This window comes from Phacochoerus africanus, chromosome 13, assembly GCF_016906955.1.
Source record: "Phacochoerus africanus isolate WHEZ1 chromosome 13, ROS_Pafr_v1, whole genome shotgun sequence".
NCBI lineage: Eukaryota > Metazoa > Chordata > Mammalia > Artiodactyla > Suidae > Phacochoerus > Phacochoerus africanus.
The window spans coordinates 11,832,214-11,847,330 of NC_062556.1; the positions used below are offsets into that span (position 1 = coordinate 11,832,214).

The window sequence follows — 15,117 nt, forward strand, 5'->3', positions numbered from 1 at the left end:
CAAGTTCCTAGCCCACCTTTTCAGTATGCATGAGCAAAATACTCTTTAATTTCACACTCAACTAATCCTTTAACAATTTCCTTTCAGCCAGAATGAAAAAGATTATTATTAATTTCCTAATAAAATTAAAAAAAAATAGTTACCGAGGATATGACTCTAACCTTGGACCAGTTTCAATTTCTTTCTATTTTTTTCAGAGAATACATCAAAGATTAATGTCAATGGCCAGTGAGAAATTGTCCCTAGAGAACTATTCAAAGTCTTTTTCTTACCACATCCGATTGGACTGGAATGAATTGACATTATAGCATCTTTATCATCACTTTTAAAATCCTACTTTCTCTTAATACCAACAGTGAAGGCTTTTAGAACTATTATTTACTTTAAGTTAATAAAGTATATCACAGACAAAAATATACAATTTTACATTGAAGCAACATTAAGGGTCTCACTTCAGTTGACCTAAGAAGAATGTTGAGGAAAAGTACAGGTAGGGTTTAATGGTAGAGATTGCTCTTCCTTTATGAAAAAGAATGAAACAAGATCTCTCACTTGTCTCTGAGGGTAGGAGACTGCAAACCTCATGATCGAAACACCTGCCAGTTAGAAGCTTGCTCACTGAAAAGTGATCACGCAGCTTCAGTGTCGAAGCCCAAAGGAGGAGGACAACAGCAACAACAAAAACCAAAGGAAAAATACAAACCACCCCAACCCGAGGCATGCTAAGCTTCTACACTGAATTTCCTGTTTCCCACCAGTTTACGACCCTTAATGTTACTGGATGGATGGTTGCATATTTGAGATGATTAAAAATAAAAAAGACTGCCTTAAAAGCACCTCCTCCTCAAGTATGTAATTACAGACAAATGAAAGTTTCCTTCCGACAGTCCTAGAGACCCCATTTGTTATTGTTTCATGTGTAAGCACCATTGAGCCAATTTTTAAAGCACATTTGCAGGGATCAAATGTGTCCTCAAGTTTTGTTAATTTTTTTTTTTTGTCTTTAAAACAAAGTGTGAAGTATTCACGTGTTCTTATCATATCTGAATTGACAAAAATGTTAATTTTGGAAGTGCTTTTAATCACTATTTTCCTTCACATGGCTTCATGAAATTTGATTAAATAAAGAAATCCGTATTTCCCAAAGAAGTAAATATCTGACCCTCTATCACTGCATGCAAAATAAGGGTCTTTCTGAGAGTATGTTTCCCAAACCCCTAATGGAAATGGCAGACAACACGCAGAAAAGGCTAACCCTTGAGCAGACCAACTTCAAGTTTGAAAAAAATCTTTGACTGTACTCCCCACCCCACCCCAAAAAAAGTCATGTAGCAATTTAAAAAATTAATGATTTACAGATTATAGAAAAGATATGTTATCTACAATATGTGCCAGGTGACTCGTTAATTTTTTTAAACCCACATCCCAATGAATAATTCACTACCACCTTGGATCTTGGTGCTTTCCAACATTCTAAAATTACAGTGAAGGAGGGGACATACCAGATTTTTTGGCTGTTCTTTCCTGGGGAGAACTGGGCAAAGAAAAGAAGGAAGCGAACCTTCACTCTTTGGAACAGGCCCTCTATATAGCAAACTTCAGCCTGGGGCACCTTTTTATGGTCAAATTAAAAACCTCTGAAATTAGAAGTTTATCATGGAAATGCTGACAGATCCTGACTCAGAGAAGGGCTAGCAGGCAACACAATAATATTAACGCTCTCCCTCAAGCACAATTGCCCTTCAGTGCGAGGAAAAGAGTTGTCTAATGGGCACTGCTGGCCAGCAAACAACCATGATTTAATGTGCGTGAGCCTTGGTCATACAGCAGCTCGGTGACCCTCTAAGCTAAGCCAATTTTTCTTTTTGTTTGTTCCCAACTGAAATATGCCTCAGAGGGTAAAGGATTGCAATTTTAGCCTTCATTCATGGATATATTGCTTTCTTTCAACAATATATGATGGGCCCGTTAGCCACCACCCATGGGGGTGCTGAGTAGGTTCGAGGAAGTTCTCACTGAATACAAAACACCAAGTGTTTTCAGCGGTTTATTTGCATTTTTTTCTCTGTTAATTTTAGTATGCACCACGTGTAAGTTAGATGAGGGCTACAGTAAAAACATTTTCAATAACTGAAATCTTACTTTTCCTTCTAATGATCTGGAGCAAATCACATATTCATTGATTATGACAAAATGATTTCTGCTACGATGTCAAGAAAAAGTGTGTTCATCAGTATGAACAGTTCTCATCTACAGAGATGGTTTACACGATGCAAATAATGAGTTTTTCCTTAACTAGTCTACTACCAAACTGAAACAAAATGAATCTTAAAATCCCCTTGAAAATACCGTACGGTGGGTCATGTATCAATAGAGGAAAGACAGTCGCCATCACCAGGCCACCACCGTAAGAGCTATATTAAATACTTAGAAGAAAAAATATGGAGACACTTGTGGCAAGGATTAAATTGATAATTACAGAGGTACACTGCCATAATGATACATATTTATTCTATAATAAAGTGAAATAAAAAATAAGATCAATTTGGTTATAGAAATTCCTTAAAGAACACCACCACTTAATTATTTCAAACTTGAACTATCCCAAGAATGTCATGAAAAAAATTAGAAAGCACTGGCTAAAAGCAAAGCAGTCTGGGTATACCCACGTAATCAGCATGCCTTGTGCTTGTCTGTTAACCCTCTGAGTACGTCTCTGACATTCAGGATCTCGATAGCTTCATGCTGAAAAGATTGCATTCCATCTGATTACTCAATATTTCTACTTGACAGGTCACATTCCTCTCTTTATTCAGCATAGATCACTCAAATTCTACAGCGATGCGCTGGGGTCCCCATGCTGAATGGCCCTGCATTCTTCTGAGCTGCCCCTCTGCAGTGTTCTGGGAAACATGCCACAGCTTCACACGGGCCACAGTCCTTCAAGACTTGGATGGAAAACGGCCATGCACTGAAAGGTCTGTACACTAGACGCTGGAGCAATACACATAATGCTCGTGGGAAAAGCAGTAATTCAGAGAAACAAAAGTGACCATCTCCTGCAGGTAGGTCTCTGCCCATGGGATTTTTTTTTTATATTCACACATTCAGAGTTGAGGCCAAGCTATGTACCCACTCCTTAGTCTTACTTAGAATAGTGCTTTGCTCTGATGTTCTAGAGAAAGCAGTAACTTCTGACCAGTTCAGGGTACTTGACCGACAGGGAAACTGCCTACACACCACACCCTTCCTGGTGTTCTTCGCTCCCCCTCCTTCCCCCAAACCCAACAGATCGGTGCTTCTTTGCGATGTTGTGTGTTAAGATTTCAAGACTGTCTAAAAAGGAGGGGGAGGGACTCTCAATAAAATGATCTAAAGTTTACATGGGTCATTTACAACATAGACCAAAGAGATAAACCTAAACATGGAAGAGCCAAAAACCGAGGGGACTATGTTGCAAAAGCCATGACGTGCTGTGATTTAAAACTCTGTACTAATGTAGACCGTATGCCTATGAATTAAAGAGTAAAAAGCAGCCATCGAAGACCAATGTGTATTTAAAAATAAAGAACTACATCATATACAAATTTCAAGATGTTCAGATATTTGAAGTGTATTCCAAAGCAGAGACAAAGAGTAATGTTCGGCCACCAAGATGCAGATTTCACGAGCTATCACTCACTGGTTATCTCCTGCGCCACAGTGCCGAGCAAACTTGGGAGAACGTTTGAGTTGCGCACCTGCCCTCAGACACTGTGGCCAGCCACTTCCTTAAAGCAATGCAGTAACTCTAGGCAGCAGCTGGCCCCCATTCCGAAGGTAACACATTCCAGAAGCAGCTTGAAGCACAAGGCTAAGGAGAAAGATTTGTAACAGGAATAAAATAGAGATGTTGAACAGAACTCGGCCCAAAGAGAGAAAACAGCAAGCATCTCCTTGTGGACAGGTGAAGATAGCCCTATAAAAAGGCCGTCTTAGGGAATGAAAGTTTCCCTCCAGGGGTGCCTTCTGGGTCTCCTATCCTGTTCTCCCTGGGAGGCTATATGTAGATAACCTAACGGTGCAGGTGAAATTATCTTACTGATGGTTATTTCTTTCAAACTCATTTTTAGAACATTCTAGATTGCCCACTCTGCTTTCTCAGTCACCTTGCAAAGCACTTGCCTCTGGTCCCTGGTACCCCAGAGCTCCTCTTGTGTGTGGATTTCATACTCCATGTGAATTTCACACTGAAGACAGAAATGCATGAAAAGGCGGGTGAGAAAAAGAACAGGATCTTGTTGCCTCTTTCTGTTGCAAGTTCCAGCCCTATAGAGCACCTGGAAATTTATTGCTCTTTTCCACCGGTTTTGTTTTTTTTTTTTTTTTTTTTTCCTGTAGATGTCTCATACTGAGCAAGCAGACCCTCACTCACCAAGCACAGGACAAGTTACGGTGACAAGGGTCTGTGCTGGCAGTAGCAGCAGCTGAAGTGGAAGCAGCATTTCTGGGGCATCATCAGCACATCTTCCTATGGAGACAGTTTCAGGGAGGGGACATCGTCTATTTCCTGGGTCAAAGGCTGTTGGCTGCAGACCCAAGACCCTCCACTCAGAATGCAGGACTCAGGGCAGCTGACAGTTAAGACCTCCAGTGAAGAGAGTCCCTTTCTTAATAGGATTCTGAAGAGGAGAGAGGATGCTGATGCTTAAGTTATGAACTTGCCAGGTTCTAAACCCAGAAAAAAGGACAAGCAAGATATCGTTCTAGACGCTCTTCTTGTCTGGACCTCTCGGCATATATTAACACCCCCTGATCTGTAGCAAGATCAAGAAACATGTGAATATAAATCCAAAGGCCTAAAAAATCCCCCAAGGTTCTCCACAGAACCCTGTATACTCAGAGGGTTAACAAGTGCCATATTACATACTGCAGAGCCTAGCTTGACTGATGAAAACATTCATTGCTTCTCTGTTTAAAAAAGTTGCAAAACAGCCTTAACCCTTTGAGGACCTGATCAGTAGCAAGTTGCCATCTTCACCAACAGCATGTCATTGTCTCATTCAGCAAAGGGAACTCAGTACAAGGACCCCAGAACACACACTTTTCTGCTCGGCTGTTCAAGCATTGAGTGCTAGGGAGATCAGATGAAACCGTTTTACATAAATTTGGAAAAAAAAAAAAATCTCAGAGTCTCAAAGGGTTAAGCTAGGACTTCTTATTAAAAGGGTGAATTTGGGGAGCGAACAGTCTCGGAGGAGCTTGGGGAGTAGTCTTCCGATTCCGAGTTGAGTTCAGGCGGAGCAGGCTGGGCCTTGTACCGGCTCCTCACATCCGGGTTGCGTCTTCGTCGGAAAACCTGCCTCTCCTTATCAAGAGCGGTGGTCTAGCAGGGGCATAAAATGAGAAAGAGGACAATTAGGCCGAAGGAAATGGCAAAAGAAACATTTCCTGGAACTTTCTGACGTCAGAAAAATATGCTGGCTGAGTTAACCTGTCCATGATGGTTCACTTTGGTTGACTGCCATCCCACCGCTGGGGAGTTCTCTGCTCCCCCAGACACAGCTCCAAAGAGCACCTGGTCATGACATGGCAGGCACAGGCAGGATGGATGATGTCGTGGGTTCACCCTCTCCGGGCCTCCCCAGGCCTCCCCTAGCTGCTCCACATCTATTACCCTTGGTCACTCCCAGCCAAGCCCGGCAACCCCTGGTAAACAGGAGCTGCCCCCGGCCTGTGTGTCTGACACGTGAGGATGCCAGCGTGCCTCGTTCGTCAACATTCAGCTCCAGGCAGCTGTATCATAAAGATGAGAAGGGATGAAGTCGTCAGACCTGGAAACAGAGCCACAAGCTCATCCTGTTACTTCAGCACCTCTTGTTCTAAATGATCTTATCCTGTGTTGATGAGGGTGTGAGGCTGAGTCTCTGGGAAGGATGGATTTAATCTGAACGAACCTAATGCCCAAAATTGAAACTTGCTTTTTTGCGTGCATTAAACCTGATGGAAACCTTCCCATGGATTTTCCTTTACAAAGTTCACTTGCGTTGTAGTATGTGGTAGTTTCCGAAAGTGAGGTTCAATGTCACGAGTATTCCAACTCCTGGTCTCTAAGCCCTGTTTTCCTGAAGAAATGTCATGTGATCTCCAGGAGGTGCCATCCAGCCACAGCTCTGGAAGTTGTTATGACATCAGGATTGGGAAGGGCATGACTTCCTTACAGACTTAATGGGTGTGAGGAGGAGTGGGTCATTACAGAAAAACCTCACAGAGAGAGAGCAGAGGAGCAGGTACAAAGCCTGAAGAAAAATACAGAACACATATAAAAGTTGAAGGCATCCTTGTTTGAAAGTCCCTCTTTAAAAGGATGTAGCCTGGAGGTTATTCTGCTTTTAAGAGACTACTTTTCCTCTGCAGGGATAGACACCACCATTTTTCCTCTTGGAAATTTACTGTTAGCTTCTTCAAAGAACAGAGATAAATTTATAGGCAGCCTGATTCTGAGAACAAAGTGAAAACTAAGCCCCTCAAACAACCGCAGTATAGCATTAGAGCAATCTCAGATCTAAGATGGGCCAATCAAAGTTCCAAAATGAAGTAATAAAGAGAGAAAGAGGCAGTGTGTAGAACCAGTCCAGTAAATGGCTTCGTTAGGCTGAGCTGCTCTGCTGGGAAAACTATCCATACCCTGAATAAGTGCTACAGATCAATGAGGAAAATAAACTTCAGTAATTCACTTTTCTTTTCACTAGATTGTTAACACAATGATTCAGTAACTGGTTTGTGGAAATCTCTACCTTTGATTGTTCGACGTGTTGAATTTTTAAGGACCCTCACACACACAGTTCTTGGTCTTACACGCACCAATTTTATATTTTCAGCATCATAAACCCAAATTCCTAACTAACTTTATGTAAAACACTGTAAAGTTACAACACATGGTGTTTTGCTTTCATAGCAAACTGAAGATGTTCTGTGTGTGCAGAGGTGAATGTAAAAAACAGGCATCTATTTAGTCTGACTTATATAAAAATCACTCTGTAGTTAATCCAAGAGTAATATAAACTCTCTCCTTGGTCATAAAAAAATGTATTTCTACCTTTTTGAGAAAGAAGAAAGTCACTGGCATGGAACTGATCACTGAGTAGCGAACGGAGGATCTCGGGTGTGGGGAGAAGTCAGAAATTTTGGGTCCTGCTCTGTCCCTCGCTGGCTGTGGGAACCATTCACTCAGTTCTCAGTGAAATAAAGAGGAATAATCCCCCCCCCCCCCCCCCCCGCCGCCCTGAGTTGCTGTAGGTAAAATGGATGTGCAAATGCTGAAGACTCCCAGAAATGGAAGGAGGTGGGGGTTTTTTCCTTTACAATGTAATAGTTTTTAAATGAAGTAACCACGTCAGAGGAAAGCAATGCAAAACAAAGCTCACCTTAGAACTTATCTGAGTACCTTCCCTCCCTCCCTCCCGCCTCTCACTGGCACCTTCTCCATATTTACCTCATCTCCCCAGGTTTTACTCTATTACTGCAAGTCACGCTCTTGGCTGTAGCCACTGCAGTCAACCACTTCTCCACAAATACGGAAGGCAGTTTGTGCAGAGGCTGGTACCACTCACCAGCTTAGACAGGCCCGCTCCCTGTATTTTCACCTTCATTTCTCCAAATGCTCTTACGGGCACTCAAAATCTCTTCCTCTCTGTCCCTCTGCCCGGACAGCCCTCCCTCTGTCTCTTTTAAGTGGTCAGTTCTGGACACTCCTGCCAATTTCTCTAGTTCACAGCTTTTAAATGTTGGCTTTTGTTGATGGGCCTTGGTGCTCAAGTGCTGTCAGGCTTTCAGTTGTGCTGAGTCACTAGTAACTTCACAGCAGTTAATTTTGGAAACACAGCATGTCCTGATCAGAAGTCATGGAATAAGGGTGTGATGGTTGTTTCTGTTCCATGTATAGACTCTTGGCCTTGAAAGAAACTTTATAAAGCATCTTTGCCCAGGGCTTTGCCTTCTCAGGCAGGGAAACTTAGGCCCAGGCATGTGGAGAGACTCGCCTGTACTGGGTCACACTGACTAGGCAGAGAACTCAGTGCAGCCACCACACTCCAGTAGCTCAGGCTTTCTCCATTTCCAGCCAGAGAGAAGACATGGACCACAGGCAGCATCAGAGGCCAAAGGACCAGGGCTTTCCTACGCTGGATGGCCCGAGAACCCTCCAGAGCCAGCGAGGGGCCGCTGCCGCATGTACGGTCCCACCCTGGGCCTGTAAACGTACCAGGAGATCCAGGTCTGAAGACAGAAAGGCAGCTTCCGACCCACCCAGGTCCTGACAATATTCTCAAAAGCTATTCAGGGGATGTTTAGGGTCCTGACAGCCTCTCTCAAAGATACTCTAGAAGGTGTCACTGTCCACAGGCCTCGCCTCCTGGGATTCCTGCGCACTCTGCTCTAAGGACCACAGCTCATTTTAAGAACTTCTCCGTGTTACCACGAAGCCCAGTACAGCTATCAGTGTGCATACTGCCTACCACGCACCCGGCCGAAGCCCTGTCTTCCTTGCCACACCGTGGACTCTGGAGAGCTCAAGTCTGAGCATCTCATCTGTGTTCTCCACACTAGATACTCTCCAAATGTTGCGTCTTTTGAAATACAGGGAAGTTCAACAGAAGTCACAGTGTTGCCCTTCTGGGCATCAAAGCCCCTGCCTGTCCTGCACGCAGCTGACAGGTCATGTATCTCCAGGTCCAATTTATTTACAGTTCCAACTCCTGTCCTAACAGTCACAACATGCTTACAATAAAAATTTCCAGCGTCTAGTTCCTGTTACTACTCAAGGTGACTCCTGTGACAGCAGCAGACTCAGCGTCCCTGTAACCCACTTACTCTGCTTATGGTTAACCCTGCCTCAGTTTCCCTTTGGACATCCCCTGCTCCCAGAATCTGCGGTCCTAGTGAAGGGGACCCTATCCGCATCTCTGAAGGTGAGGCGGGATGGCCCAGAAGTAAGTCTTGCTATGTCCCCCAATACCTGTGATTGGTTTAGGATGGGCTCCGGACCCTGTTCACAGGACACGAGGAGACATTGGCTGAGACCGCACATTCACAATCAACCCCATCTGCAAGGATGGCAAGCCTGGTGCTGCTTCCCACACCCTGGTACCCCATGAAGCTCCAAACTAAAGCCATCATGGGGAGGCAGAGGGGGATGGGAAAGAAACCAAGCCCTGCGGAGTGCTGAATTCCCCCTGCCCCATTGAAAACAGACTCAACCTTTGGATCTCTCAGATTATATAAAACCATGCCTTGCCTTTTGCTTAAAGCCAGTTTGGTTTGGCTTTTCTTCACTTGTAATCCAAACAGTCCCAACTGGTACATCTCTGAAGGCACCTCAGCCACACTCCCCTCTGCGTCTTGGCTTGAGGTGTTCCCCAGTCTGACATCACCCCTCCCACTCCTGCCCACGCATACGCACCTGGTTCCCAAGATTCCATCAGTCTCACCTTCTACATCACACCTTTTCTTTCTAAATTCCTCAAACAAGTATTGTCCTGGCTAAGCTTCTGGCACCTACGCACAGGCCTATCATCTCTTCTGTACATATTCCCCAAATCCCACACAAGCTTGGTAGGATCCTCTATGCTAGAGGTTCAGATCCTCTGTGGTCGCATCCGAAACGTCTTTGCATCTTTCCAGAATGTCTAGCCAACTGTGGCACGCATATAAGGGACATACTCAATATTTCTTAGTTAATACAGAATAAAAATGTTTTAGATGATTATGCACTTTCTGAAAAAAAAAAGCAATGCTATAATACAAAAGAGTAAGAATACAATTTATGTTTTAGATATGACCAAATGCTGACATCAGATGTTAATATTCTCTTACATAGTTATTAGTCAAAACTATTTACTGTGATCTCTTATCACAGTAAGCACTGTCATATGTTATCTTCAGAATTTTAATTATATGACTCTAAAATTAACTTGCCTCTAAAATCTGTGCAGTTCAACTTTACAATTGAATTCGGTAGCCCTGACATGTAGTTCAGGACAGATGGATTCAGCAAGGAAACAGAACAATATGCCAGTGCATTCTTTTTTAAAGTATTGCTATAAAAACATTTATTATCCGACTGATCATCTTCTCCCCAGAAAACATTTAAAACCTAACTTTCCCTCTGAAGTGCTGCATCATAGATTTAAATCTGGGGCCCTTCAACCATTTCTGAAAGGCTGCTCTCCTCTTTCTCAATCACTTAAGTTTCCCTGATAGCAAGCAAATATTTTTTTCTCCCTCTCCAATGCCTATCTTTATAAAGTAAGGTTGTCCTCAGCCTTGATGTTCCATTAAAACTTACGACTTCCTAACATTTATTATTTTATTAGTTATTTTGCTCATGGTTTGCAGCTTTGTTGAACCGACATGAATAGACTTGCAGTAGAATTCCCAAGTGTTTGCTCAGTAAGTTATCACTTCATTAAGAGCTCGTAAGAGAATCTGAAGCCTGCATTATCACATTTTGGTGCTAATTATCACAGGTTAGAGGTGAGCAAGAAAGCCCTTGAGATTCTAGAGTTGACCAGTAGTAACCAACTTGAAGCTCTAATCTAGTTAAAATATGTACCCAATGACAATGCCTATATTGTGTCTGGGCTACAGCCAACTTAGGGTAAACTGGAGGATCCTGATAAACAGACCTAGTAACACCAAATAAAATGATAGAAACTAATATCAACCTGTCCTACCCAGAAGAAACACTACATCCTTACCTCCAGTTGTAAGCCCTTGGTGATCCCAGTGTTCTTAGGAGCTGCTAGATGAAGTGTGGAAACTGAGCCAGTTACCTCAGCAGCTCGAGGGGCTGCGCACATAGCAGTTGCAGTTCTTAGAGCAGTGCCCCCCCCCCCATGCGTTGGTGCCTGCCATAACCCCAGGCATGCCTGACCCAGGGACGGGGCTTGCCGGATACCAAGGAAATGTATTCCAACAATAGGTACAGCCAATGAATTTGGCTGCTACCTTCTTCTGTTCGAATAAAATGACACTATCCTCCACACAGCACTCAGATATTTTCAATCCTTCTTTCTGACATTAAAGTTGGAGATCAGCATAAATACCTAGGCTGCACCCACCTGGCCTATCTTTACAGGAGAAATACAGCACGGAGGTGGAAGGTCAGGACCAAAGTGAGCATAGGAACTGGAGCGTTACTTTTATTTTCCAGTCTGAGTCTCCCGCGTCTGTGTAATGCTTGCCTTGTCTGGTAGCTTTAGCTTAATCCCCTTGCAGGCAGCAGGCGGGGGAAGAAGACAGGAGAACTGGCTTTTTGTCCTAGCTCAGCTGATTATGTGACCTGACCTGGACACGTTCCCTAGCCACGTCGCGCCCCCATTTCCCAGTTCACAGGCTGAAGGGGAGGTGCCACACATCACCCCTGGGAAACTTCCACCTACGAAACACTATGAATACACCTAACAGCACCACTCATCTACTAGAATGGGTTAGGTTTTTTTCTTCGTAAACAATAGGCCTTCCAGTCTATGGATCAAAAATACTCCTTCTGCACTCACTATGTGCAAGGTTTGCAAGAGATGCACCTCATTTAAGTTCAGAGGCGATGCTTTCTGTCGTGGCAGTAATTATTGGATTTAAGTAACTGCATTTTTCAGAGGCAAACAGTGACTGCTTTTCCTTTTTCGCTTTTCTTAATTTATTGCTGGCCATCACAAGCAGTCTTCATTTCATTAATAAAAGAACATTATTGTGCATGTTGCCTTTGAGCCCATCCATTATTCATACTACCTAGGAGAACGAGCCGGGGCTGCAGCTGTCCAGGCATTAATCTCAGGAACCCTCTCCTTTGCTCCCTCTTACTCTGTAGGGGCTGAGTTACGATGTGCTTGCCACTTGCCACTTTGGAAATGTTTTGCTTGCTAGTAAAATTAAACTGACACCTCAATTGATATATCCATTTTTTTTTTTTGGACTGGCTGTCATGCTTATCATGGTTCTGTTTTGCTTTGCTTTAAAGTCCTTTGGGGCGGGGGGGGGGGGGTGGGGGTCTCGCCAGGAACTGCACAGCATCTGGATCTATGACATGGCATTTCGCTCAAGTGAAGGTGACCATGAAAATGGCAAAAGGAGGTCTTGCGGAATGAAGCCAGCAGCCTTCCAAGCTCTTTTCTAGGTGCCACTTTCTTCAATCTGATGCCTCATTTTGGGGGCAGGGCTGATGCAGGCTTTCCCACCACTTCTGAAACACAAGCCCCACCCGCTGATGTGGTTCTTCGTAGAAGCCCACCCTGGTGCAGTTCTGCAGAGGGTTTCTGGTGGCTTTCCAACACAAGGTTAAGATGATAGCCACTTGCTGAGCTCAGGCTTCTAAAGGACAACATTCACAGCTTTCTCTGCCAAAAGGCCCCTGATTTCCTCACAGCAGAAGCTACGCTGAGCTGCCATGTTATTCTCATAAACTAAAGGGCCAGTGCATATAGGCACCATTTATCTTAAGAAAAATCTGTGAGTGTTTAGGACTTACTAAGCAGGTAAGTAAAGGGGTAACTCCTTTTGACACAAAAACAATGTTTGTACCTTTGCCAAAGACTTTTTCTTGGACTGCTGTAGTGGGATGCCATCCTAGAGCAGTGCATATATGATTTGATTGTCCAAACTCTCATTTATCCCAAACTTAAAAAAAAAATAAACACATTCTATCTTCAAAATTAAGGTTACTTTATATTAATGGTCCCTTCACAGAAAAGTCCAATCATTAATTTAACAACTATTTATTGAAATCTCTTCCATGTGCCATGCCTTCCGCTTGCTAGTGGTGACACAGTTTTTAAAAGCCCGCCAGATGGTGCCTTTTAATTTGGTAACATTTTTCTCCTAAAACAGGAGTTGAAAAACTTTTTCTGGAAAGGCCAAGAGTTAATACCTTAGGCTTCGCAAGCTGTATGCCTCTCTGATGCAGCTACTTACCTCTGCCCTTGTAGAGTGCAAGTGGCCACAGGCAACTGAGAAATGAATGGGTGTGGCTGTGTTCCAGTAAAACTATATTTACAAAAACAGGCAGTGAGCTAGATTTCTCCCATTGGCTGTTTGCCAGTCTCTGCCCTAGAGAATACCTTTTTAAAATTACACATCAGGATTTGGGGCAACAGACTACATAAAATGTAACGCCCCATTTCATGGTTAATCTAACACACAAGTTATTCAACAGTATATCCCGGTCAGAGCATCAAAAAAGTGCATGGTTCTACCTTGATAACCAATGCTTTGATCTGGAGAGAGATCCGTTTACCCAGGAGAACGTCTCCCTCTCCCTCGTGTGAGCGGACGATTTCCTCCCGGAACCACCCTTCCTGGGCTCCTCCTCTGGGCTGGGTCTGTGAAGACACTTTAACCCTCACTATAGCTTGGGAAGGTTGATAATATGCCTCTCATTTTTTTATAGATAGGGGAACTGAAAGTCAGAGAAGGAACATGTACCTTGCTCAAGGTCCACAGGGCAGGAAGTAGGGCAGGCTGGATCCCAAAGCAGGGCTTCCCGGCTCCAAAGCCACAAACTCATGCACAGAGCCGCCAATCTTTAATCAAGCTTGTTTCACCTCAGTCATCAAGACTACTCATTTCTAGATGTGTCATGTGTCTGACACATGTTTGAGGACTGTCCGACTCCAGCCTATGCATATTTATACTCTTCCTTGATAGAGTAACAGTGTGTCCATACTTAGGATTATTCGTTCCCTACACATTTATACCTAATAAAATCCACATCCCATCAGCAAGCATCACTGGGGAACATACAGAATAAAAGTAAGGCAGGAATGAATATGTAGAAAAGAGTACAGATGTCTTTTTAAATCATAAAGAGTGAAAGAGGTTCCAAAGCAAGATTAAAATATAAGTATGATGCCACAAAATTTTCCATCAATACTGAATTGCCAAGAATCTCAGGAAAACATATCAAATCTCACTTCAATTTACGCCCAATCAGTATGTCAAAGCAATTTCTCATTTCTAATAACAGTTTCCAGTAACTACACATGCACACACACACACTTGGGATCCTCTCTTAAGGGGACTCTGAACATAAAATGGAACAAAATCTCAGTGAGCAACCTGTTTGGTAAAATAACCCAAATGTCTCACTAGTCCTGCTTCTCTCAATGACCAATTTTGGATCTATAAGTTCTGCTGCCAGCTTTTGAGCCTCAGCCTAATGCCTCACTTTTCAGTATCATGGTACAGCTATAAAACCAAACCTCATACTTTCCTGATGCTTTTCTCTGTAACCAGGCTTTGAAGTTTAAATCTGTGTATTTTCTGTGTGTTAAACGTTCTGTTACAGACGGATGCCCAAGCTGGGGTCGGGGAGGGTGGTTAATCCCTTGCTAGAAACCTCGGTGCCTGCTCTTTCTTCCAGCAACACTTTAGACACTGGGGTGGGGAGCTTTCTCAACAGCAAAGCAAGGTCAAGACAACGTCTTCCTTCACACTGCAACTTGGTATGTGCCTTTGGAACCCTCCTCACGCCACATGGGGGATTCCTCTCTGGCTCTCATGGGAACTGGTCTTTCAAACCTACCTCAAGCAAGGTGCATTTAACTGACCCCATTCCTTTTAACACCCAAGCACAACAGCGTTTAATAACCTTGCAAGGACTGGGCATGTGGCAGCCGCTGCTCTGCCTCATTACTCACTGTTGCAGGACGGTGCTGGGAACCAACACGCACACTTGAGTCACATCATGCCTGGGAACTCAACCCCTCTTCTGTCCTGGCTCACCTCCCCAGGTTATCTTATTTGGAGTTCTTAGTGTATGTCTTGTTCTGATATCTGCTTTGTTTAATCAGATTCTGGCCGCTGCCTTGTTCTGCGCAGTAGATGCAGGGAATCTTCTCAAGGTGATGCTGAGCACAGCACCTGCACAGTGACAGCTTCACTTGAGAGAGGCAGAAATGTGTGCAGCCACATCCCCTTTGGGTAAGGACAGATTTTCAGGTGGGGAAAAATGTAATGAGATGTAAATTCCAGACTTGTAGCCTCACCCTGAGAGGGTGAAGTGGCCCAGGCAGCTCATTCCCCAGAGAGGGTCACACCCAGACTCGGACAGAAGGAGCAAGGTCTTCTGGAAATGAAACCATG

The 15,117-nt window shown here is 43.7% G+C and overlaps 1 protein-coding gene across 3 annotated transcripts in view; it reads right to left on the reverse strand.

Annotated features, from left to right (window-relative positions):
- Window positions 1-947: 947 nt before the first annotated feature.
- The window catches only part of DCLK1 (doublecortin like kinase 1), a 346,047-nt gene continuing 331,877 nt past the window's right edge, over window positions 948-15,117 (reverse strand). For 2 of the 3 annotated variants that reach the window (XM_047755857.1, XM_047755858.1), the window contains one exon: window positions 948-5,365. In XM_047755857.1, coding sequence (XP_047611813.1) covers window positions 5,201-5,365 — 165 coding nt within the window. In that variant the 3' untranslated portion in view covers window positions 948-5,200. The remainder of the gene's footprint in view (window positions 5,366-15,117) is intronic. The other variant, XM_047755860.1, reaches the window with a different exon arrangement.